Below are 25,209 nucleotides of genomic sequence, written 5' to 3'. Positions count from 1 at the left end.
CCCTACCCAATCCAGAAAGCAATACGTTAGAGAAGCCAGAAGATCACGTATTTGCACTTCCTGCCCCCAAGAGATTTTCTCCTGAGAGACTGTTCTCACTAACAGTTCACGTCTTACATACCTGAGCATCCTTTTGTCACAATCTACAGACTTATCAGTTAAAGCACATAACCGAAATGCTCTCACTCTTTAAAAAAATCATACAGACTTCAATTCCTGGATGTGCATCAGTAGATAACAATGGTGTGTGATTTCGTGTATAATTCAGTTCTCCTCCTTTCTTACAGAGCCTTCATCCCTAAAGGAACATATCTAAGATTTCCATCACTTGCTATCATTACTACCACTCTGTCAGGTAGCCTTCCATTACCTGAAGCAGTTTTAAGAACATTGCCTGGAAAGGTAGAGGTAAGAGCATGAGCTAGGACTGAAGCAGATCCATTTATCTTAAGCTGTTATCTAGTGAGTACCTTTTTTGCAACATTCAGCATTAAACAGGTTCTTTCAGATGCTAACTTCAATGTATTTGTGTATTTTCATAAATGCATATATTTTACACACACACACACATATATATTGCAGGTTCTAATGACAAAGAGCAGACTGAAAAGCTGCAGTGAGTAACTCTGGGCAGCCACTAATGCCAGAAAAGGTAATCCCAATAGCTGTTGCCAATCTCACATCTAATTATTTCCTGTATTTGTGACCAATCAAGATGCAGAAGCAACTCCTGCAAGCTAAAGAGTCTCTTTTCAAAGAAAACACACTGAATTTAAGGCTTAGAAATTTTGTTAGTGCCCATAGCAATTCAGAATGAACAATCTTTCTTATGAAGGGAGCAGCACAGGTGGAACTCCAAGCTTTAAACTGCAATTTAACTACTCTTGCCACTGCCTGTCTGAACCAAGATCAAAATAACTCCTGTTCTGAGCATCAGAAATTACTGAAGGACTTTGACAATCACCTGATTCACAAAAGCATAAAATAATAAGCTTCCCTAACAATCTGCTGAATAAATGCCAAGTTTGCTTTTTTATTTGTTTCAGTTTTTTTTTTTTTTACAACCACAGATTAAAGATTTGTCACATGCAACCAGAGTCATGTCTTCCTACTGCTAGACCAACTCTGCAAAAACCTCTTCTAAGATGATACCATCTACCCCACTCCAACATGTTCCTGTGAACAGACTTCTGAATGCCTTGCTTTGCAGTTCTCCTAAATGCATATTTTCAATTTTACACATCAAAGAAAGGACAACTGCTTTGAGAAACTAAAATGGTGGCAGTTACAAGATGTTTATAGAAACTCCGTTCTTTGGATGATGCAAAGAACGGAGTTTCTATAAAATCATCTCATTACCCTGTCCTAGGGCACTAATTCAAGATGAAGAATCTTAGGCTATGTATGAAGATCAAGTATGAACTAGCACTTTAAAATGTATCACCAGCTAAATTAGTCTGGCATCTCAAATCCAGATTTCAACACACTTCATAGAATCATAGAATTGTTTGGGTTGGAAGGGGCCTTTGAAGATCATCTAGGTCCAACCCCCCTGCCATGGGCAGGGACACCTTCCACTAGAACCAGGTTGCTCAAAGCCCCATCCAACCTGGCTTTGAACACTACCAGGGAGGGAGCATCCACAGCTTCTCTGGGCAACCTGTGCCAGTGCCTTACCACCCTCACAGAAAAGAATTTCTTCCTGATTTCTAATCTAAATCTACTCTCATTCAGCTTGAAGCCATTATTTCTTGTCCTATCACTACAAGACCTTGTAAAAAAACATATCTCCAGCTTTCTCATAGGCCCCCTTCAGGTACTGAAACACTGCTACAAGGTCTCCCCAGAGCCTTCTCTTCTCCAGGATGAACAACCCCAACTCTTTCACCCTTTCCTCATACCAGAGGTGTTCCAGCCCTCTGATCATTTTTGTGGCCCTCCTCTGGAGCCGCTCAAACAGGTCCGTGTCTTGCTTGTGCTGAGGGCTCCAGGGCTGAACACAGGATTCCAGGAGGGTTCTCACCAGAGCTGAGTAGAGGGGCCCTCAACCTGCTGGCCATGGTTCTTTTGATGCAGCCCAGGACACAGTTGGTACTTCAAGCATAGACTCCTGACATCTTTGTTGGAACCTTGTTCTCAAATCACAGAAATCGTTATTGCTCTAGCATGCAATAACACGTCTTTGAGAATCTCAGAGGAAGCCCTACAGCATCCAGGAGAATCTGAGCAAAACCCACTACAACCAGAAAAGCAATACAACAGGCTGATGTCTGCTCCTTCCAAATCTTGGAACTAACAGAAGGAACTAACCAGGTAGAACTGACATACCATATCCTTCTGATGACACTGTTTATCTGCTAACCAGACATCAGCATTTCACATTGAAGAAAAAACAGCTCCTCCAGCTTAAAGGAACTAGTCCCACTGAACTTAATCCTGTCCTCTACAAGACTGTCTAAAGCTATTCTTATGAGTTACATCTTTCAGCATCCTGTTGCTGAACTAGTGAATATGCTCATAGGAGGGACTTCTACACTAATTGCATAATCTTCAAAAATTGAAAGGCTTTTTTTCATCCCTGTATTTTTTTGTCTGATTTCTGGATTAAGTAGTCATCTTTCAAAGTCTTCTTCCAAGGCTTAACCAAAACTTTAGAGAAAGCTGTGATCATGCTAAAAAAGGATTGCAAAAAAGATTAAGAACTTGTGCATGTAGATCATAAGCATGTTTGAGGAAAAAAACTCTACAGCAGCTGATGCTAACTTAAGTCAAAAAACATCTGTGCCCAGTCTTTACCAAAACACTTGTTCCCATCTCCTTCACAGTACTGGCACTGAACCTCATGGAGTTAGACACCTGAACCTTGGAAAAGTTTTTTGTACTAGGACACAAGTGGCAACAGAACTAAACTAATAACAGAATTCTAGACATTATCTACATACACTTAACAGCTACTTTTAGATACTACAAGAATATGTGATTAAGTCTAGGTCTAAGGATGCTGTATTTGCAAGATCTGACTCAAAGAGCCATCCTGCAAGTGCTATACAATTTTCCTGCTAGTTCCATCAGGCAAGTTCTGAATCTCTGTGGTAGCTGCCAGAAAAGATCCCTACAGGACACAGTGGTCAGATAACTTCAAGTTATTGTCAGCTTTCATTTCCCCTGCCAAAACACTTTCTCTTCTCTACGAATTACATTATCTCAGCACATAGAGCCTCATTTAAAATTTAGTTCTTATCAACTCTTTGACAGCATATAACCGGATACCTTTCTTCTCAATTATAGTTCTTTGCTTCCGCAGTATTTATGCTAGGAGAAGTAGTTCAGAGCCCCCACTAGCTTTGCAATTTTTTTTCATCTCCGAAGAGTCACTGAAGAGAAGAAAAAATTCCAAAGCTTAACTATTAGCAGTGATTAAAACATTGTGCAGCGTATGTAATTTCTTCTCTTTCAGTCCTCAGCAGATAAGAAAGAACTGGAGTACAGTAAAGGCTTTTGACTCTAAAGAAATGTGGCTCATGCTGCTACTCAAATGCATCTCCAGACAAATAAGTACACAGTTACTGAAGGAAATCTCAACAGCACAATGAAAGTTCTGCAAAATTACACCTATGCCTAGCCAAGTGCAAGAGTCATGATGGACACAACCTCGGAGCTACAAACAAATCAGAGATGTGGTTAGACTGATGAATATCTTAGCTTGCAACCTGTTCTGGAGAACTATGAACATTCAGCATATTGAATATTTAGAAGGGTGCCAGACTTTAGCTCCTGATCCATGGTATTTGCTTTAAATGTGCTCTACATAAGCAGTCTACCCACAAGACGTGACAGTATGGAGTTTGAGTGCCAATTACATTCTAGAAATAGTAATGCTGAAGTCCAAATTAACTGAAAATTGACTGTTAAAAAGCTGATTTGGAATTTCAGCTACTTGTAACAGTCTAAACAGAATCCAAACTGAGTACTATAAAACTGGATTTTTTTTTTCAGGAGCTCAGGCAAAATTAATCTTGATTACTTTGAAGGTTACTGAATCAAAACTAAATCTTAAAAAAAATATTGTTAGTTTCAAAAGTACATGCAATTAGATCTGGCATTCTCTTACGGTCCCTGTGCAGCACAGAAGCCAGTTATGCAAACCAGACTCTTTCACCAACACCATAATACAGCTGCTCCCTTGCTACACATTCATGGATATACACTGATGTTTCCTTGCAGTCTGTAGTGCAGTGCCCTGCAGGACAGGTACCTCATCTGAGGCATTTCTTTCCCACATGGTAAAATTTATCTGAAGCATGGCACCACAGACTGTGCCAGAAAAAGCTACACCCTCCATTCTCATTCTGTCATAATGAACAACAGTGAGCTGTTCCTACCAACAAACCCCTTTTCAGGATTTCCTGGATCTCTTTCTTTCACTACCCTTCAGCACTGTTAGAGAACCTTATCATAGAGTCACCACTGTTCTGAATCTCCAATGCATCATGTACCCGCACTGTCTGCGTGCAATCCAGTTCACTCCGACTGTGAATCCTGGGAGACTTCAGGCCCTCATCCCTTAGCTCCTCTCCGTAACTGCACCTCGACACCAGCAAAGTCTCTTCTCAGTGCAGCTTCTTAACCGATTTGACAGACTTTAGGGACTGTAATGTAAGCTGCGACAGCACAAGCTGAGCTAGAGCTCCAGAATATTACAAGAAGTATACAGTCTTACCAGGCAGGAGAGGATCTTCAATACATAGCATGGATGGTCTGTATCCATTAGTCATGACTTTCATGATTTCTTCTTTGGCAATATAGGCACCTCCATTTTTTATTCTAATACCAGTTTTCAAGTAGTTAAAATTCCTTCCATAGAGTTCAAAAAATTCTATCAGAAGCATTCCAAGATTTTCATCAGCTCTTCTGGCATCAATTCTTGGATGCAGCTGTAACACAGAGCAGTTGTTAATTATTAAGAATTAATGCTTTTCAGACCATAACAAAGTGCAACAAAAAGCTCTAATTTAAACGGCTGAGTATAATCTCTTTACACAAGCCTGAACTGAGCCATCAATTCATGTACTTAAACTACTTTCACACAACCAAGAGGGGGCAGCACTTCAGCAGCATCCAGAAGCCAAAGAATTCCTTCTTCCCTCCTCTTCCAGCTCTTTGAGGATTCGCAAATTTTTTCCCTGAGCCAAAAGCAATAAAGAAGAACTGCCTACTACGTTATGGCTTAGTTTGTAGTAACAGAGTAATATCTGATTTTTCACAGAAAATCCACCAGTCTTAACGATTTCATAAGCAGTGGGGAAATCTATTTACCCCAACTGAAATACAGTTATTTTCTCAGTCTCGCTGCATTATATATGGTATGTATAATCTAGAGTAATATTTAAACTAATCAACAACAGCAGGATATGTAGGTTTTTCCATTATCACAGCTGCTGAGAGACACTAACATTGTACCTCATCATATCCATACAAAGCTTACTGTCACAAAAATGTAGTGGAAGAAATTATAACTCATTAGTTATTTCACCAGTTACCTAAAGTATTTGCCAGTTTTATGTCAAAACCTAACCAACATATAATTAAAAAACAACTTGACTGTTTGATTTCACAATTTTAATAAACACTGAAATCAACTACTCTTCACAATCAGTATTAGTTGAAGAAGCAAGAGACTTAAAACTGCATTCTAGCAGATTTACAACATGCCGGTAAGGCGATTCAGGCACTGGAACAGGCTGCCCAGGAAGGCATCATAATTCATATCACAGGCCCTGGTATATAAAGCAATGCTCAGCCACCATGCTGTTCATAAGGCTCCTGCTCCTGTTTCAGTTCACACAGTGAACAGAAGTTCTTACAGATTTGAGAGGCAGTCTACAGGAGCTGCCAATGATCAAACACCTAGAGCCATAACAGTAACACTTTTCATATCTAGGGCAGTCTAAAGAAACAGCACCATAATAGGGCATAAGTAAAGAAAACAAAATATTTTAAAGAACACAGAAACAAGTAAGTAGCAGACTTACCTGCAGGAAACTAATTGCCATTAAAATTAGGCTGTAAGAGCTAATTCCACCAGTAAAAACTTCATTCAAGTCCCTCTGAAGGAGGAACTGTTTTAACACTAAAATCAAGTAAGGCAGCAAAGAATATTTCTGGAAAGCAAAATAAGTCTTATCAATGACATTGTCAAGATTCCAAAACAAAGAACTACACAATCTCAACACAACAAGATTCGTCTTCTAATACAAAAATGTTATTCGGTAGTGTTATCTAAAGTGTTTCCACAGGAAGGACTGAAACATGTAATTTTTTTTTTTATTCTCGAAACAGATGAATAGACTTCAGCTGATTTGATCAAATATCTTACATACCAAATTTATTTCCTCCTAAACAGAAAGATTTTTATATGTTTCTTTGAATGTCAGTGTCACTCATTATAGTCAAAGCTTTCCATTTAAACAGTACTTTTACTGCAGATCATAAAAGTAAACTTGATTTTAAGTAAGTAGCTACAGAATTGGTTTTAGATATTGTTTAGCAAGACAGGAGTCATAATCAAGCATCATAAATTCAAGGTAAGGAAAACCTGAACAGACTTGCTTTAGAAGCAAAGTCTAGTACCTAACTGCAGGTCTAGATATGATTGAAGAAGTCCTTTCAGTGTACAGGTTTATCGACACAAACACCTAGCGCTCAAAGACAACACTGAATAGATACCAGTAGAAAATAAATTATCCACATTAAATTAGTATTAATGAAAGTCTTCAGCAATAAATATTCCAAAGTCTTAAGCCATATCAAAAAAGTTAACTAAGCATCTAGCACACCCTTGGTAAGTAGTATAACATTCATTATATGGCTGATACCTTCATGTATTCCTTAATAAATCGAGCTGCCTTCACACCAGTTTCTACATTAAAACTGATGTCAACTTTCACTTCTGTCTCCTGGTCAGTAAGTTTTATTATCGGTACCTGAAAAGAACAAGGTTTGATGGATCACCAGAAATGCAACACTAATGCTATTCTCCAGCTTACTCAAGACACATGGATACTATCAGTCCAAATGAATGCAACTATCAAGACAAGAAAACATGTTTTTGAGAAAAGGTAACAATCCTAACTTGACTAACAAGTGAATATTTTTTAGTGAGGTGATTAAAAACACAAGCATGTATGATCATATTAACTTACAATCACTCATGTACTCTGATAGCTATTAGATATCTGCCTTCATGGCTGCAATATCACTGTTTTGTAAGACAACTAAATTTACTTAATTTAATGACTCACTGCTGTTAACAGGAGACACTCTACTCATAACCTGTGGGAACTGCATTCATCTGACCCAGCACTGCACCGTTCACTTGCTAAGCTGACAGAAGACTAGCCTAGCAGAAAAATAATAAAGCACTGTCTGTTGGTTTATGAAGCAGCACTGGTTCACTGCAGAGTTAAACAAAAGCCAGAACAGATAAAATCAAAGCAGGAGTAGCAGTACTTCTTCTGGCAGCAATAAATTATTATAGAACTACTGAATATGCAGTTCAGTCTCACACCACCACCCTGAAGGCAGTACCTTACAAAATGGCCTTACAATCATAACTTAAACTTCAGCTGATAATATTTATTTTAAATCGAACTTCTTGTATTTTAAAACTGAAACTGTAAACACAGAAGAGTAGCAGTATAGCATCATTTTATATCAACAGCAGAGGGAATGAAATAAGTGGCTAGTAAAATTGATAAGGCTAGCCTAGTGCCATTTTCCATCACTAACTAGTAGCACTTATTCTAAAAGTCCCCCTCATTCTCAGGTAAACCACAGATTAGCAGAGCTACTGTTATGTACTGCTACTCTAACAGATGTCATAGGAATCTTCTGGACTTGAAAGAGTCACCCTATTTCAGAGACCACAAAACATAACAGCTTGCTAACAGAAGTTTGGAATACTTTGCTTAGCCTCCTAGAGGAAACACCACTTACTCAGTAATACAAAATTCTCAAATGTTTTTAGCATATTCTGTGTGATCCATTTGACTTACAAGACACATGCACGAGATACTTCCGTTTCACAAATGAAATGCAGCTCTTCAGTAGCATATTTTAGTTTTTATATATAAATATATGTAAAATATATATATGCTACCAATATTTTACACATATTGGTAGCATATTTGGTTTTCCCTCCCTTTGGAAGGGAAAAACAAATGTCAGGTTTGGAACACTTCATTAGGCCATCAGAAACAAGATAACCTGAAAAGCAGGGGTTTCAAGCTACACAGCTCTAGTTATTGGCCCCCGGCTAAACAAACTCCTCTCAAAGGTCAGTGGAAAAGTATTACACAAATAGTTAATTTATTCTACTAGATACTTTGCAAATATTGTCAGATCTTTATTGACAACATAAGCATGAAGTATGGCCTTCCAGCAAATACAGTACACAGAATTACCCTTGTCCATGTAAAAAACTGTGTGCTATTGCTAAGCACATACCCATTCTACCAAAGTCTTACACAGAGCAAAACATTGTGCTTAAGACAACATCATTTGCTTCATGAATTAAAAACGCTATTTATCACCAGCATCTTAAGGGGTCTGAAAGCTTTCCAGCTCAGCATTCCAAAGACAATTACTTACTGTAGCTTTATCAAGTACTTTAATGGAATATGGCTCAGCCACGTTGTGTTTTCTTAATGCTTGCTCCAGCAGCTGTAAAGGGGGACGTTCCCATTTCCCAAAAACAACTAGATCAATATCACTAGACAGAAGGAACACAACATGAGATCCATTAAGTCTAAAGCATAATACTCCACAAAACAGGGTAAAATTGGCATTTTACATATCACAAGTCCTCTAGGGTGACCATTTTGCAACTTCTAATCTAGGTTCCCAATAAGCTTCCATTAGCAATGTTAAGTAAAAGATGGTCTGGTGTGCTTTAGGACCCGAAGCAGTATTCTAGTTTCTTGCTTCCAGTTCTCTGATAAGTTCTTTGAGCTCCTCTCCCTTCTACCTTTCTTGTTCCCTCCCCTCTGACTTCCACAGCCCAATCCCATCCCTCATCTACCCATGTTGACAGGCATGTCAATAGTACAAACAATTTTTATCAGTAATTACTCATAGAAATGAAATTTCCACTGCTTTCCTACTGAAGATTTAATTGATGTAAGGACAACATAGTCTTTACAACACAGCTACACAGGTTTTCCACATCCATTTATTCAGCCATTAAGTGATCTAAGACACAAAATTAAATGAGACATTTTGCTCTCCAAAAAAAAAAAATCGAACAACACAGCTGCAATAACTCCTCTGACTTTGCACAGTAACTCTGTGATAAGTGACACACTCTCTGTAATTCACTTTATTTAACAAAACACAATCTTTACACAGTAAATACTAAGTATTCAATTCCACTGTATCTTGAAAACAAATAGCCAAAGATTAATACCAGACAGAATGAAGAAAAGTTAATTCACCATAGGATCAGTAAGTACCTAGAGCAGTACAATGTTACATAAAATATTTATCTCAAATAACTACATTCAAAAGCTCTTTCCTTTGTCACATGGAACATTAGGCAAAAATTTTACTGGAAGTTCGGCAGGTTTACACATTCCAGTCTAAACTCCCCTTCAAAATTCACCATTACGCTAAAATAAGATAAGCTTTTATAAAAAAGTAAATCATTACTTACCTAGTTGGAAGATAAAGCCCGGTACTAAAGCTGCCAAATATCTGGACCTGAAAAAAAACCCACACCAGTGAAATACCTTGTAATCACTTCATTTCACTTTCACAAGACTTGAGATTTTTCTGGACCTGTTAAGGATATAGCCCAGTTAAGTTATTTAATTTACTTTACTACATGTGCTGTTAAGCCTGCACAAATACACTTTCACTTACTGATGCAACTTTAGAGGAAACAATGTTTTTTTGTTTAACATGAAATGACTATGAATCCTGCTTTCAGCAGAGCATAAACTTTTGAAACAAGTCCTTTTCATTATTTATTTCCAGTTCAATAGAAGTACAAGCTGTTACAAATTTCCTTACTTCCTGCTCCCTTCTTTCCTCATAGGACAGCTTTACTGAAATTGGAAGAGTTTAAGGGAAATATTTCTCCAAATTTTTAGGTTTAAAAAACAGCAAGTGCACCTAAACATATAATTCAGAGAAACACAAATACTCCAGATTTTCCTGTAAGGATGACTGAAGTTGTGGTAGGTGTTTGTGTGTGGAAAAGAAGGTATGCTGAAGAGACATTCATAGTCCACATCAAATACTTTTAGTATGCTTCCAATTTAGAGAACTGAGGTTTTCTTCCCCCCTCTGCTACAGCAGGGCAAAATTTGCAAGTTCACTTCTTTGAAGTGACCTATGAAAAGGCTGGGCAACACTGGACCACTTCATTGTTCATACCTGTTCTCACAAGCTAGAAAATTGTTATTACTGCACAAAATTGCAGATGAGGATGGAGTAGATGGACTTCACAGTATCTTTAGCTCAGCACTGTGGCCACAGCCCTCACTCTGTCACAGCAGGCTATGAAATCACATTTTTCTGAAACTTTTTTCTGCTTGTTAATGACAGTGCTAGTATCTGGTAATTAGAAACGTGATGCTAAAGTTTACATTAAATTCCTTCTGGATTTTTTCTGTTTGGAGGACACTTACTCTTCAAGTAATAAAGGGTTTGAAAATACAATAACTTTGGTTGCAAGATCTCAGAAAGTCAAGACCAATTTTCCCACTAATACAAGACTAAAGTAATTCCCCAAATGTCAAATCTGTGAAGAGTCAAAAAAACCCAACACTCTGGCGTTTTTAACTGTTCTTTTGCAAAATATTTGTGTTTACAAATATCCACAGGGTCAGGACTCCTTGCAGAAATGGATACACAGGTAGTCAGTCTCACTTGAATATTCAAAATGAAGTTATGCAGAGAATCACTTTCAAAAGTTTTTACTTCAAGAAACACACTTCCTAAAGTGAACACTTCTTCACATCCCCAGTTCTCAAAATGAAAAAAAAAATCACTAGCCCTCATTAATCTGAAATCTAGGTTTTCAATTTCCTCTGCTTTTTAAAATAAACTGCCAAGTACTACAAGAGCTATAATATTCAGTCAACTGCCTTAAGATTGAAGTCTTCTCTGTTCATTTCTAGAACACACAAAGATAACAGCAAGGTGAAGTGAGCCGAGCTGTGTAATTTACTAGCAAAGCAAATCAACATTTGAGTTACACTCACATCAGCTGTAGGCCAAAGATCTTTGATGACTGTTTCTATTCTTTTCACAACTTCTCTTCTCATAGCTGCTTCTTCAGGACGAGGGGACATGAAGTCATAGAAGTCAATTATTTCTTCATGTAGTCTAAGGAAGAAAGTAGCATCAGTTATAACTACAATTTAGCTATCATAATAAATTTCAAAAAACAACATGCCATAGGCTTTATTTTCATATCATCATTTAACCAAAACCAGCAGTTCTTTCAAGAAAGGTGAATGCCACAACAATTAGGCTTGCAGATGAGAAACTAGAGGGTTTGCAGCAGATATATTCAGACTTGATTTCCACAGCAGCACCTCACAGCAATCTCAAAAATACCTACACATCAGCCCTCAACACATTACCTAAAAGCTAAAGATGCCAAAAGACACGGGATGCAAACACTAGTAGACATCTATTAACCTTCTTACTGGCTCATCAGTGCAGGTCAAATTCAACTTCTGATTCCCAAAGATTATTTTCTTTAAAAAACAAACCATAGTCTTTAAAACTACACCATGATCCAAATGTGAAGCAGCACAAGAACAATTAAAAGCTTCAAGTAGGTTTATTCTTCCAGGGATTCTTACTTCTATGTACACGGAAGTTTACACAGACTTGGAAACAGGCCACAGGTATTAAGGAGTTTTTGTGGAGGGCAATACAAGGGATACTTGAGTATTCATTGATGTGAAAATGTCCACTTTGACAAACAGGAGTGCCTTTGACCACTCAAGCTCTTTATTAGTCTTTCACTCATACAGGACATGACCTTCCAACTGACCTACTCTAAGTGAGAAGTGTTAAATATATTCTCAAGTGTAAAGTGCATCAATACCAGTGCTACATGAGGAGTTCTGACTCTGGATCTTCATACACCTGTTCAGTCCTTTTGTTTCCCATCTCCCGATACTGCAGAACACTAGCTGCCAAATTTGAATGAAGCTCATTTTGAGTCTTCAGGTGAATGTCATGTTTGCTTTCAATGAAAAGGCATCAAGCCATGCCAAACAAAAAAAAAAAAAAGAAATTTCTTACACAGGACAATAATAACTACCACTGGGATATTTTACAAAAATAATTTCTGATGTTGGCATATTTCTAAGATTCCTCTCTAATTTAAGACACATATCAAATCTGTTTGTCTTATCTTAAACTGGGCCTAGGTCCACAATTGAACATTTGATTACACAGCAGACTTTCCAACTAAACTTGTCAATTTGTTGATTAATCTACTTGATTTCAAAACTTCAGAGCAAGACAGACGGTACAAACTAACATACTCCTATTTTATTTTGCTTCTAGAAAGCATGATCTTCCCCCCCCCCCTCCAAGATGAAAAGACCAATGAAGAAAATACTTGAATATACCTAACAGCAGTGGGGCCGAACTAAAAGCTTCCCACTTTCCTGCTTATAACAAGCAGCTGTAGGCAGATACAGGGTGAAAGAAAGAAAAGACAAAGCAGTTATCCAACACCCTTGCAGCAATCCTTCCAAGCCTCCAGTAATTGCGTTTGGCATACTTTTGGGTGGATCCCAACCATAACGCACATTAGCTCAAAGGACTTTCCTTCCACTGATTTTTCCAGCTCTTTTTAGTCCATTTATGCTTTTGTCATTCATGGCATTCTATGAGAATTTCACATCAGAATAAAGAAGTAGTTTATTTAAACTGCTGACTATTATTGATTTCATTTGATGCTCCTTTTCTTGGGGGAAAAAAGTTATTACTGGGAGTTCATCTCCAGACATAACACTTTTCAGGCTTTCAATTCATATCCACTTGTCTATCCAACAGCCCTTTTTCAAGCTAGCAATCCTCACCTGTTTTTCTCTCCTTATAGAGAAGCAGGTCCAAAGTTTGATCACTGCTAACATTCTTCAGCTTGTTTTCAGTTGCACCATGTTTTCTGACAGGTGGCCAGAAATGCACACAGGGTCATGACACAATTACACCATTCAGTCCATGACACACACCTGTTTTCATGTTCTTGTCCATGTTATGGCAGAGATTACTGCTACCTGCTATTTGAGGATATCTAAGCATGCAGCTGCTCTTTAAAAGAAATCATTATGAAGGAGCTTCAAGATGTCTTCCGAACAATAAGCACCAACACACAGCCCACCCAGTGGGTACATTCAGCCTGAATTATTTTTCTTCAGATTCATGATTCCGTATTTACTAGAATTTAATTTTATCAGCAACTTTTTAACCTAATGAACAATGAACTCCCACTGCGACTGTCTGCAGTCAGCTCTAGCTTTCTATTACCCTTTCTATGCTTTTCTCATTCATTCCTTCCCTCCAGGTATTTATGAGCATACCAGGTAACAGCCTTGAGTAATTCCACTGGCAACCTTCCCTTATTATAAAGTAAATAATTTATTTCTTCCTTTGGTTGCTTCTAAGCAATTAACCCAAAAGCCCAGCAAACCTGTGACTGCTCAGTTTTTACAAAGTCTTCAAAGAACAATCTCAGAAACAAGCTTCTGAAAAAAATCCAACAATTCTGTGTTAGACTGACCTCATGACTAAGGAGGATTAACAACAAATCTTTCAAGGAAATGAGACCTGAGAGACACAACTACCTTTACCAAAGCATGCACTAGCCACTTTCTTTATGTTTACTCACACAAAGCAGTTCTGTTTTGTTATGGCATCAACCCCATCCAACCAATCCAGGAGATCCAGACATTCCTGAAAAAAATGTGTTTACAGTAGCCATCCCGTATTAGGGAAGGAGGAGAATAAAAGGGGTCTCAGTTCCCCGGCACACTGCGGACTCTGCCATACACAGCTTAGCCTTTCAAAAGCAGCCCCTATCATGTCAGCAAAGGCAGAAAAACAGCGAGCACACAAGCACTCTCTCACTTCAGTGCCCCACTGAGCTTCTGCTCAGATGATTAACACTGTCACAATTCTTAATTACATCATGAAAGACTCAAAAGAATACCACCCATCACTAGTCTACATTTCCTTCCCTACATTTCCCTGAGCTATTTTGTAAGAAGCTAGCTTCATACTTTCTACCTTGAAAAGGGAAAAGACAGCACTTCATTTAATGCTTCAGTTTGCATGGGACAACAGCAAGAGAGCTAGATAATCAGAACTCATTTAAAGTTCAAACCATAGCCCATGGTTTCAAGGTTAAATTCCTCTGGAATTCTTCAGCATATACCACCAGACATAGCTGTACAACAGTATCATTCTGCTGACAGATTTAAACACTCCTTACTAAAATTTAAAATGACAGTTGTCTGGAGTCAAAGAAAGTTCTGGTGAGAAGTCTCTTCAACCCTTCTCTGACAAAAAGCAAGGCAACTAGTTCACTTAGTTTTCACTACATGACCAGACTTCTGGGTGCCCTTTCAGGTCTCTCTATGAGCCCTAGTGACTCTGGCAAGTTTCTTGCTTTTGATATGCAAGGTTTTCAGGTTTTAATTCACTTAGCAAACCAGTGATGAAACCTTCTGTCTTAAACTTCTATTTTGTTTACCCTTTCCATTTTTCCTTAATTCAACAGCTTCTAATTCTCAGAAAACGTCATCTTCCTGGTCTATGTCCTTCTGGGTAAGAATCAACGCTATCTTCACAGTCAGTGTATGACAACGTAACCCTCTTAATACAGCATTGTCAAGCATTTTACCCTTTTGGCTTCCACTTGAAGAAGCTTCTCAGAACGGAGATGCTTTTTTAAAGTTTACTATTACTGTGGTTTACATTTTTCTAAACATCTTTGCTCAGACAAGGGTACTGGAACACAATTACAAAAAATTATCGCTGATTTACATAAAACAAGATGCTGTATGCTGCTCAAGACTAATCTCAGAGTAACTTCTCTACTAGCCGAAGGAATAATTTGGTGTCTGAAAAAGCAGATCACAACAGGATATTCACCCAGCCAATACAGGGACAGTTTCCAGTGAAGTGTTTTGCTCATGTAGCTTCTATGATCTTCATAAGCACTTGTTACCTCTTAAGTCAGGACTATGACAGTTTCTTAATCATTAGGAACAGAATTTCAATTTAAAGCACATGATGTACATGCACATACAAGTACCATTGTAACATTTCTTAAAAAATAAACCTTCCTTCAACATGCAGCACAAGTCCATTTTTTCAATCTCCTTCTGGCTTCTTGAAGAGTTTGGGCTCCAGCAGCATCCCAGCACCTAGCTATCTTCTATCATATTTCAATATGCCTGTTAGACTACTTTCCTAGCAAAGACAGTCATTTTAATTTACTTTTTCACAAGACAGTTTCACTGTATTTATAGAAACACTGGCAACGAAACCTGTTGGTGAGATACAACTGTACTCTTCATGCAAGGTGGCAAAGACTAGAACGCAAGGATGCAGAAGAGAGGCTACTTGTAGTTGCTACACTATTCAGCAGGTTAATTTTAACAGCCTGGAGGAAACTACCATTCACTAATGCTGTTACTGCTAAACATCTGCTGCTTATAGGCTGAACTATGCAACAGAATTGACATTTTTTGTTTACCAAAAATTTATCCCTTTTACTGTTTCAGGAAAGACCGACAAATTTCTAGTCTTCAGGTTAAACTAATACTTAGGAGACATTCTCAAACTTTTCTAATGTTTTTCCTTACAGGCAGGTTTCTAAGAAAGGAGATAATTTACTTTACTCATGATTTACTGTATCTACAACTATTATTATATATAATATTGACTTGTTACCTCAAGGACTAACTTCAGTGCAGTGAAACGAAATTCTCAAGCAGCATCAACAAACTAGAAGGTGAACAAAAAGCTACAGAGATTTTGTTCCCTCAAGTAAGCACCCTGTTTCTTTTCAGCATCATGTCTACGCTACTAAACACATCATCTATTCTAAAGGAACAGACAGAAACATGACTGCATCATTTACATGGAACAACTGATTCTTTTTAATAACATACTCATTCAGTAAAGAATATTTTTTTAACTGGAAAGTCTAACATATCAGCCAAGAATCCTCACAAAAGGAAAGAACAGATGCCACAGTTAAAGCATGTGGGTGTAACACCAGGGGTGAGCAGGACAGGGAGGTAAAGAAATGGGGAGGCATAGGCAGCAGTTCAACAGAAGCTTTGTTGAAATAAAGGTACAAATAATAGGATACGTTCTTTCAGTGAAGCATGAACTCTGAAACATGCCTGAGGACTCTGCTGTCTCAAGACTAAATGGTGAAAGGCCCAGCAGTCACTGTGCATATTTCAAAAATCTGTTGAACTATACCTTCACCTACAACTACTGCGAAGCACAATTGCATTACTATGGGAATGCAAGTGAAATCTTACACTACAACAATCAAATGCATTCAATAGTTGAAATCAGTATTGCAGTTTAAAACTCAGGAACAGTTTAGTGAAATAAAGGTGAATACATCTACGTATGATTGAAAGCAACAGTATATTCTGAGATCCACATTTTTTCCAGTATGATCTAAGATTAAGACATCTGCAAAAGTAGCGAAAATAAAACTATACCCAAGAAAGAGATGAGCTTGCAATTCTTCTCTTCCCACGCTGCTCACAACACCCGTCACAGCGCCTTCACTTTTGTCTACCAGTCACCTTCACTACCAGTAACACTCGGGTAAATAGTACTCTATGCCCCATGCAATGTTCTAGGCTTACAGATGAGAGAAACTATAAAACCATAGTGCTATGTTCAGACTGCACTGCCGCACCAAATCAGTCTCATGTTACTACATAATTCAGACAATTATCTTTGTCACTGTAACTGTATGGAAGACAACAAACTCAAAGACTGGATGAATAACAAAAAATCTCAACTGTATAAAACTTCTGTATCAGAGCTGTGAAACATTTTACACGTAAGTACTCTAAATACTAAAATAAGAATCAAGCTTACTTTGTAAGTTAGCTACTAAGTAGAGAATGGAAGAAAAAAGTACTTTTTTTCCTCATCCACAGAAGATGAGGTTTATAAAATATATTGTACCCTTACCACAAGAGATCATATTGTTCATATTTCCTCTCTAAGTTTTCTCTTTGCTCTTGCAAATCAGAGCCAGTCCTAATTTTAAATTGAGTTTCTTGCCAACTAAATTTTACCTCTTAGGAGCATTTGACAGTTCAAGAAACTGAGCTTGTTGGATAATTTCCACCGCAAATTTCCAGACTGGAGTAACAGAATTTGCTTGCATTTTGGAAGAGAAAAAGAATCTGAAACTAATCTATTTTTGCAAAGTATGTCAATCCCTTAATGGCTGGATGTACTTTGAAAAGTACACTACAAAAATCTAGGAAAGAAACTGATATATACCTCCAAGTTAATACACGGAAAAATAGATCCGCTACATAAGCTTCTGAACAGCTGTATATTACTCCTGACTTTGGCTGCTCGACTTCACCACAACATCAAGAAAACATCACATAATTGTTTTGTTGCATCAGTGAAGGAGCGTACCATATTTTAAACCTTGGAACTGAATCAGGAAGCTTGCAATGCCAATAAATAGAACCGCTAAACACTGAAATTCCTGTCTTAATACTATTCTTTTCCAAATGCCCAAAGATAGAAAGTGATTAACAGTCCAGACAAGTCAGAAAGGTTGCAACAGCAGAAACACATGAGTGATGAGAGACTAATTATGCCCATGTAGATCAGGTACGCATTACACCAGGTTAGCCACTGAAATGTTTAAGAGGAGAAACAACTTGACAATTTCGAGCAGCAGAGTCTAATTTATCAAAGCACCACTCGCAGCAAACTCTGCACATTGAAAGTCAGTATCTCTGCCAGGCAACAAAAGCTAGAAAAGCCTATTCTGGATTTAAGTACTGCTGCAGTTCACCACGTAAAAGAGAAAGTTTATTCATTTAATAATCTCAACCAAAAGAATAAGGTGTTTCAGAGACTATTAAAGATACCACACTGGTTGTTCAGCAAAAGTGTGCATCACTAATCAGATTTGAGGGAAAAAAAAAAGCTTCTACTACCTTGTCACAGGATTCCATCAGAAGATGTCTTCAGAAATCCTGAAGTCATGTACAAAGCAGGAAAAGAGGATTGGAAGATTAAGGATATCAAAAAGGATTACGAGGAACAACTTAACAAGATGCAAACCTATGCTTGAGAAAGGATAAACCAGCTCAGGAGCCCAAAAACCTGCTTCTCTTAAGTGAATTAAGTGATCAGAACAGAGAAAGTTAAGTGATCACAATGCATGCCAAGTAGAGAAGCTAGTGTTTTTTTCTTCTCTTTTTATCCCTCAGAGGTTTCCCTGATCCCTAACTGTACAGGGCATATTTGTCCCAAACCGACTTTTTAGTAGGAAATACTTCACACCAAAATCTAATGAAATCAGCAACAGCACTCACTTGATACTGCATTTGTATGAGAACACTAAGCAGCAATCTTCCTTTTAATTTAAAAGCATTAGTTTTGACATTCATAATAGTCAAACTAGTCAGAAGTAGAATCAATGCAACACATGAATAGTTATGACTATATCAAGATGTCAACATAGCTTTCATAAATGGACACAGTGGCTTAAAGAAAATCATTAGGAATTATTTGCAAGAATCAGTGAATCACAAAGAAAATCCTGCTATCTACCTGGATTTCCAAACGGCATGTGATAATGGTTCCACATGTCCTTACAAAGACTTCAAGAAACCACGCTGACATGGGATCATAGGGAAGACCTTCATGTAGATAAAGAACTGTTTTAAACAGAAAACAAGCAGATGGAACTTAGTTTCTGTATTAAAGGAAGGTCATCAGTGAAGCCTCAAAGTGCCCTGTGCTAGTCAACACCCTTGTAAGTGATCTGGCAAGGGGACAAACAGTAAAGCAGAGAAGTCTGAGGCTGCAATGTTACCTACATTAGAAAGCCAGCTCAAGAACTGCAGATGGACATTAAAATACAGACTGCACAATGAAGTAGCGGGCAGAATTTGAGATAGGATAAATGTAAGCACAACAGAGGCATATGAGAAGATTCAATCTTCACAAAGATGCAATGAGGGGCTCTGCACCAGCTATAGACGCTGAGAATCAAGACCTTGAAACAAGAATTCTGTTAAAAGGTCTGTTCAGTACTCTGTAGCCAAAAAGAATAGGCACGTCCCATGTCAGTAATCAGGAAACAAAGTACAAGATAGAACAAGATAGCCCAAGATGTAGGAATACTGTGACTCTATCACACACAGGTCTTGTTTGCCCAACTCCCAAAAATACAACAGCACTGTAAAGCATACAGAGGTGATGAACATTAGGAAACAGCTTCAACAGAAGGAATGATTAAATACACTAGAAAACAGACAACTGCCAGGTGATTCAACTTTTCCCTTCCCTCTTTCAAGTCAGCTGCAAAGAGCACTCACGCCTCATTAATACACAGACCTGCGGTCGGCAGCAACTACAACCCCAGTGACAGCCTCAGGACAACAAAATGGTTCTTTACTTAACATATAGCTTAACTGAGGAACACCATGACACAGGACACTGCTGATCCAAGAAGCTCATACCAGCTCAGGACAAGATGAGAAATACACACACAAAATCCACAATGACCTTAACAATGCACTGCCTGTAGCCCAGGTAGTCCGAGAATGATGACCACCAAAATCTGCAAGATTATTCCAGGAAATATCACCACATGCTCATGTTGATATATTCTTCTCCCAGCATTTGGCATTGGCCTTTAACGGTCTCACCCAGTACAGCTGTTTACATTCTTAGTGCCAATTATCTCTACTGCCAAAGCCTAACAACTGTGAAATGCATCAAGTTGATGCCAGGATTAAACTGCTCCAAACATGTCCCGTTCTCCTTTACACACAGATGTGAGCACCTGTCACACAAAGCCTTCTTGTGTTTTACTACCGTAGCTCAGCCTTTCTGACCTCTAGTACTATGTTCTCTCTCAAGCCTACTGCTGCCAAAATATTCCTTTCATTCCATTACCAAAAGCATCAGTTTCTAACGCTACACTAGGCATCCACTGTGCAAGGAAACTTTGAGCTTTACCTACTCTAGTCAACTTAGTCGACCACAAAAAAGAGATGCTTTTTTTGACAATTCATCCAGCAGCCACCCTTGGACTCTGCTGCATATCAACCTTTAGGCACGAAAACCCGTTCAGCTACATGCTGATGCTCTCTCAAGTCTCTCTCCAGACATTTACTACAACTAACAGGCAACTACTCCCACCCTCCTCCTTGCATACTATCACCTAGTTCTGCATTGATCTTACAGCCAGATGAAACAAGAATCAAGTGTACATTGCCAGCACTGTCTGCCTTTTACATCAAGACCTTCACTATAGGCATCCACCTAACATTGCAGATAACAGACACTAATGATTTAACAGATGAAGCACAGCCCATTGTGTTGGTTCTTTATTAGAAGGTACTAGAGCAAGACAGCATTGCTAAGTACAGGGAGGAGTTAAAATACCACCCTTGGGAACCCCTTAAAGCCCTTACAAGTGCTAGACACTCCAGTGCAGACAGTAAAGGCTTCACAGAGCTTCCAAAGTTTGCATTTTTTCAGCTCAGCAACAGTACAAGAAAGCAAAATTTGTAAGAGACTGACAATGTGGCATCCCTACATATTAATTTGCATTGTCCAGCTCTGGCAGCAGCATAATAAGAAGCAAGCGTTGACAAACATGGAACTAGAGCTAGGGAAGGTCCCAAATCCAATGCATTTTTACTAATGCATTGCACAAAACCCAGTAACTGAACTTATCTTGGTCAAAATTCAGCTATATATCATAAAAGCAAAAAACACAGTAAAACAGGAATTAGAAACACTTCAGCAAACAGGTGAAGAAATAAACAAAACCTAATACAGACTTAGTTAACAGTAACACTACCACATCTGAGTAGCTACAGGAATCAATCTCTGGACATCAGTTTTGGTACACAGTATCCTTCAGCCACAAATAGGTGAGCACTGAAGCAAGTCTTCTGGGGAAGCATTGTCATAAGCTTACCTTGCTTGTAAGAACTCTCCCCAGGTATCTGCTACAGTCACCAGACATATGGTCACCTTCAGCCTAACCAAACGTGGAGGCGTTTGCGCTCCTGTGCTCTACAACAGAACTTCTGTATCATTATCAAGAGATGGTTAAAGACAACGGGGGGGGACAGAAATTAATGCAGTAAATCATCAGATGCTATGCAACACTAATTAGTTCAGGCAGAGCACCATTCCAAAGTATCATAACACTTCTGGTATCCACACTAATCCTCAACAAGCCAGTTCTGTTGTTTCTGTACAGCGCTGTAATGTACCAAACAAATATGCCAGCTGTTTCATCACTAATGTCGTTCAACATCTACAATTAATCTGAAAACTTAGTTGAAACTATTAAGCAGAACAGACTCATTGTTAAAAATGCCTTAATTCTTTACTTACTTTGTTAAATTCATATTAAAAAGCAGAAGAATTAAATCGGATATGATTTTATACTACTTAGAAGCTATCAGCTACATCTTCAGACAATGTGCCCTATTAGATGTGTACCCAAGCAACTCAAATCTAGCAGTAAAGTACTTAGTAAGTTTAGAATAGCTTAATGCCATATTTTGAAATAAAACTCCAGCACTTTTAAACTCTCTAGATGCTTAAATTAGTTAGATATATTTAGAATAGTGACTTCACAGAAACAGAAGGTATTACTTTGTTGTACAAAGAAGGCAGACTCTAAGATGCTAGATGCAGTTTAAAACCACTCCAGAGGATACTTCACAGTAGCAAGAAACCAAATGTAGTTCCGAACATCAGTCACAATAGTTTGAGCTAAACTCATAATACTAAAGGACACATCTGCATCGCATCTGAAACAAATCATTTTGTCATCTCTACTGTGTTGTACTCCTAACATAAACCCAGGAATTTAAGAATTTACACTGCTGCTACATTAATCACTCTGCTGAAGCACTAGAATAAATATGGCTCCATTTTCCTCACTCCTTACCTTCCAAAAATCTGGAAAAAGATAACACAGGTCAATCTGGGGCATCCTAAAGCATAGCTTTAAGATGAAATCTAACCAAGCATGACTATTCACACTTGTAATTTACAAGACCGAGAATTTCCTTTACGACACAAAGATTGGCATGCTACTCTCAGGAGCTGGTAAAAACAATAGACATGAATACACTGGAAAGAAGGAATGCTGTACCTAAAACCAAGCAAACACAGCCTTTACAACATAAGGCATTCCTAAACATCACCACACCTACCATCACAAAGCCACTGAATATGATCCATCTGAAAAAAAAACTGGTGACGACTTGCACCGCTACAGACCATATCCAGCTCTGAATGAGAAAACAGTACTATTCAAAACATGCAGGCACTTCATCAAAAGTACTGCTGCAGACTGGGAGAGGGCAAACAGACATTACCCTTCTCAGTCTGCTACCAAAAGACACCACAGTAACACTGTGAGCTTCTGCATATCACTTGGCAATTTCAACATGTTGAAGAAAAACATTCTGCAGAGAACAGCATTCATGTATAATATGAGCACAAGAGCATCAATGCTCAAGTCCTTCCCATAATCTATGTCCAAAGCAGACTGCAACTCAAGATTGTAAGGATCGCATTTTTTGACATTCGCATACGCCAGTTTGACACCACTGAAGATGCTCTGTCAAGTGACCATCAGAGTTATGGAAACGACGCTTCAGGACTGGGCTGACAGCTCCAAGTAACACCAGGCAACGAATCAGGAACCTACAGGATCCAGAGAAACTTCTGTAGGAATCTGTTCCCACCCTAGTCTTGTCAGTGCATTCTCATTTGAAGAGCCAAATAATACACCAGCCTGGCTTCAGGAAAATAAAGATAAAATCACCGATAGTCAGGAATCACTGGAGAAGATAGACACCTAACGCCACTCCATCCGTGACAATATTTTTGTTATTTCAATCCTATAAGTACTTCATAAGAAAATTTCTAACACCAAACAGAAAATTGTTTTAGAATAACATGTTTGTCCAAGATTTACCCTAGGTAACAGAACTCAAAGATTAAGGCAGAAACTGCTTCTCATATTTAAGTCTATGGTCCCAACTTCCACGCTCTCCCTTAGCACTACTTCCCTGCTACTCTAAGGAAAGCTATGACATTTGCAGAGCTTTGCAAAGCTTAATGATTTGACAAATTAATCGTGAGAGTCTGGAACTATAGGATCACAAACACTATAGTCACCAGTGTCCCACCCCCAGCATCAGGTCTTACTATAGTAACACAGATCCTTGACAGAAGATCAGGAACCACAGCTTTCACTTTCAAAGACACTTAGCCAAGAACTTGTCATTAACTCATCTGCAAAAGAACAATCTGTATCGTGGAACCGATCAGTGCAACCAAACCTCAGCTAAACAATTTTCTTGTGTATGGATTCTCTACAAACCTATACTTGAAAAGTGTCATAACCTTTAGTAAAGGAAAGCCAACAGAAAACAAAAGGGCAGAAGATGCAAGATAAAGATATGTGAATGGCATACACGGGGCTGCCTAACAACTGGAGGACAGGACCTGCAGTGCCTGGATTCGACTCCCATGTTTGCCACAGACCTGGCGGTTGACCTCAGGCCAACTTCCTCATCTGTCTGCCTGGAGATCTACCTCAATGACACTGACTTGTCCTACACTGATAAATTAAAATCACAGAATCACAGAATGGTAGGGGCTGGAAGGGACCTCTGTGGGTCATCTAGTCCAACCCTCCTGCCGAAGCAGGGTCACCTACAGTAGGTCGCAGAGGACCTTGTCCAGGCGGGTCTTGAATATCTCTAGAGAAGGAGACTCTACAACCTCCCTGGGCAGCCTGTTCTAGTGCTCCATCACCCTCGGAGGGAAGTTCTTCCTCATGTTCAGACGGAACTTCCTATGCTTCAGTTTGTGCCCATTGCCCCTTGTCCTGTCACTGGGCACCACTGAAAAGAGTTTGGTCCCATCCTCCTGACACCCACCCTTGAGATATATTTATAAGCATTATTAGGTCCCCTCGCAGCCTTCTCTTCTTCAGGCTGAACAAGCCCAGCTCCCTCAGCCCCTCCTCATAGGAGAGATGCTCCAGTCCCCTCACCATCCTCGTAGCCCTAAAAATATTCACTCAAGTGTTCTACTGCATCTCTGTGGAAATAAAACAAGAAATTCAGACTATTTTTAAGATAATATCAGAACTTTAGACAGACATCTTTTAATACAGGACCCAAAGCTCCTAGCATATGACACCTGCTGAACATCCAAATCTTAGCTTCCTATAAGCAATTTTAATTTTCAGTGTCAGTTTGGAATTAAAAAGCAGTAGTGACAAGCCTTGTCCTCCCCAGGAGAGGCTATGGTTTACAAAAACAGAACTTTAAAAGAAATCTTTTAATATTTCTGGTTAACTTTGATGCACTCAACACCTGACAGTACCACCCAAAAGAGAAAAGGGAAGACACTGTCCTTAAGTTAAATCTCTCACTTACATTTCTCCAGCTCTGAAAGTGTACTTTGTTATCTTCATGTATTTCCCTCTACAAATATGCAGCGCCTTTACTACATGGGCATTCGAGGCTCTTGGATTTTAGGAGTTCCCAGAATCTATTTTTCAAATGACATCAGAAATCCGCTACAGTAAACCACTGCAGCTAGCACTTATTTGATGAATGAAACAATGTTAACGTTAGAAAGCAAAGTTTCCCCTTGACTGAGTGAAATTTGACAGCTGAAATACAGAAACTTCATGGAGCACCCCAGAGGTGCTTTGTTCAAGTTCAGTCCCTTCTACCTGCCAGCTGGACCTAACTGAATACTCAGCCTTACTAGCTATCCATTTATGAGAAAGTTACAGCCATAGAATAGGATAAGCTTCATAAAAGTGTTCTCTCTAGAAAGCCAAGGTTTCAGTTCAGATATTGGCTGGCTCAATCTGTT

General features: G+C 38.7%; 1 protein-coding gene across 7 annotated transcripts in view; it reads right to left on the bottom strand.

Annotated features, from left to right (window-relative positions):
- Positions 1–25,209, bottom strand: part of TENT4A (terminal nucleotidyltransferase 4A) — a 63,782-nt gene that overhangs the window by 36,869 nt on the left and 1,704 nt on the right. For all 7 annotated transcript variants that reach the window (XM_075416782.1, XM_075416783.1, XM_075416784.1 and 4 more), the window contains exons 2-7: positions 11,265–11,388; positions 9,710–9,756; positions 8,650–8,770; positions 6,876–6,983; positions 6,033–6,161; positions 4,721–4,934 (exon numbers count right to left, since the gene is read on the bottom strand). In XM_075416782.1, the coding sequence (XP_075272897.1) occupies positions 4,721–4,934; positions 6,033–6,161; positions 6,876–6,983; positions 8,650–8,770; positions 9,710–9,756; positions 11,265–11,388 (743 nt within the window). The remainder of the gene's footprint in view (positions 1–4,720; positions 4,935–6,032; positions 6,162–6,875; positions 6,984–8,649; positions 8,771–9,709; positions 9,757–11,264; positions 11,389–25,209) is intronic.

The sequence above is a fragment of the Opisthocomus hoazin genome, chromosome 3 (assembly GCF_030867145.1).
Source record: "Opisthocomus hoazin isolate bOpiHoa1 chromosome 3, bOpiHoa1.hap1, whole genome shotgun sequence".
Taxonomy (NCBI): Eukaryota; Metazoa; Chordata; class Aves; order Opisthocomiformes; family Opisthocomidae; genus Opisthocomus; species Opisthocomus hoazin.
This window is presented reverse-complemented; position numbering and strand designations above follow the sequence as displayed.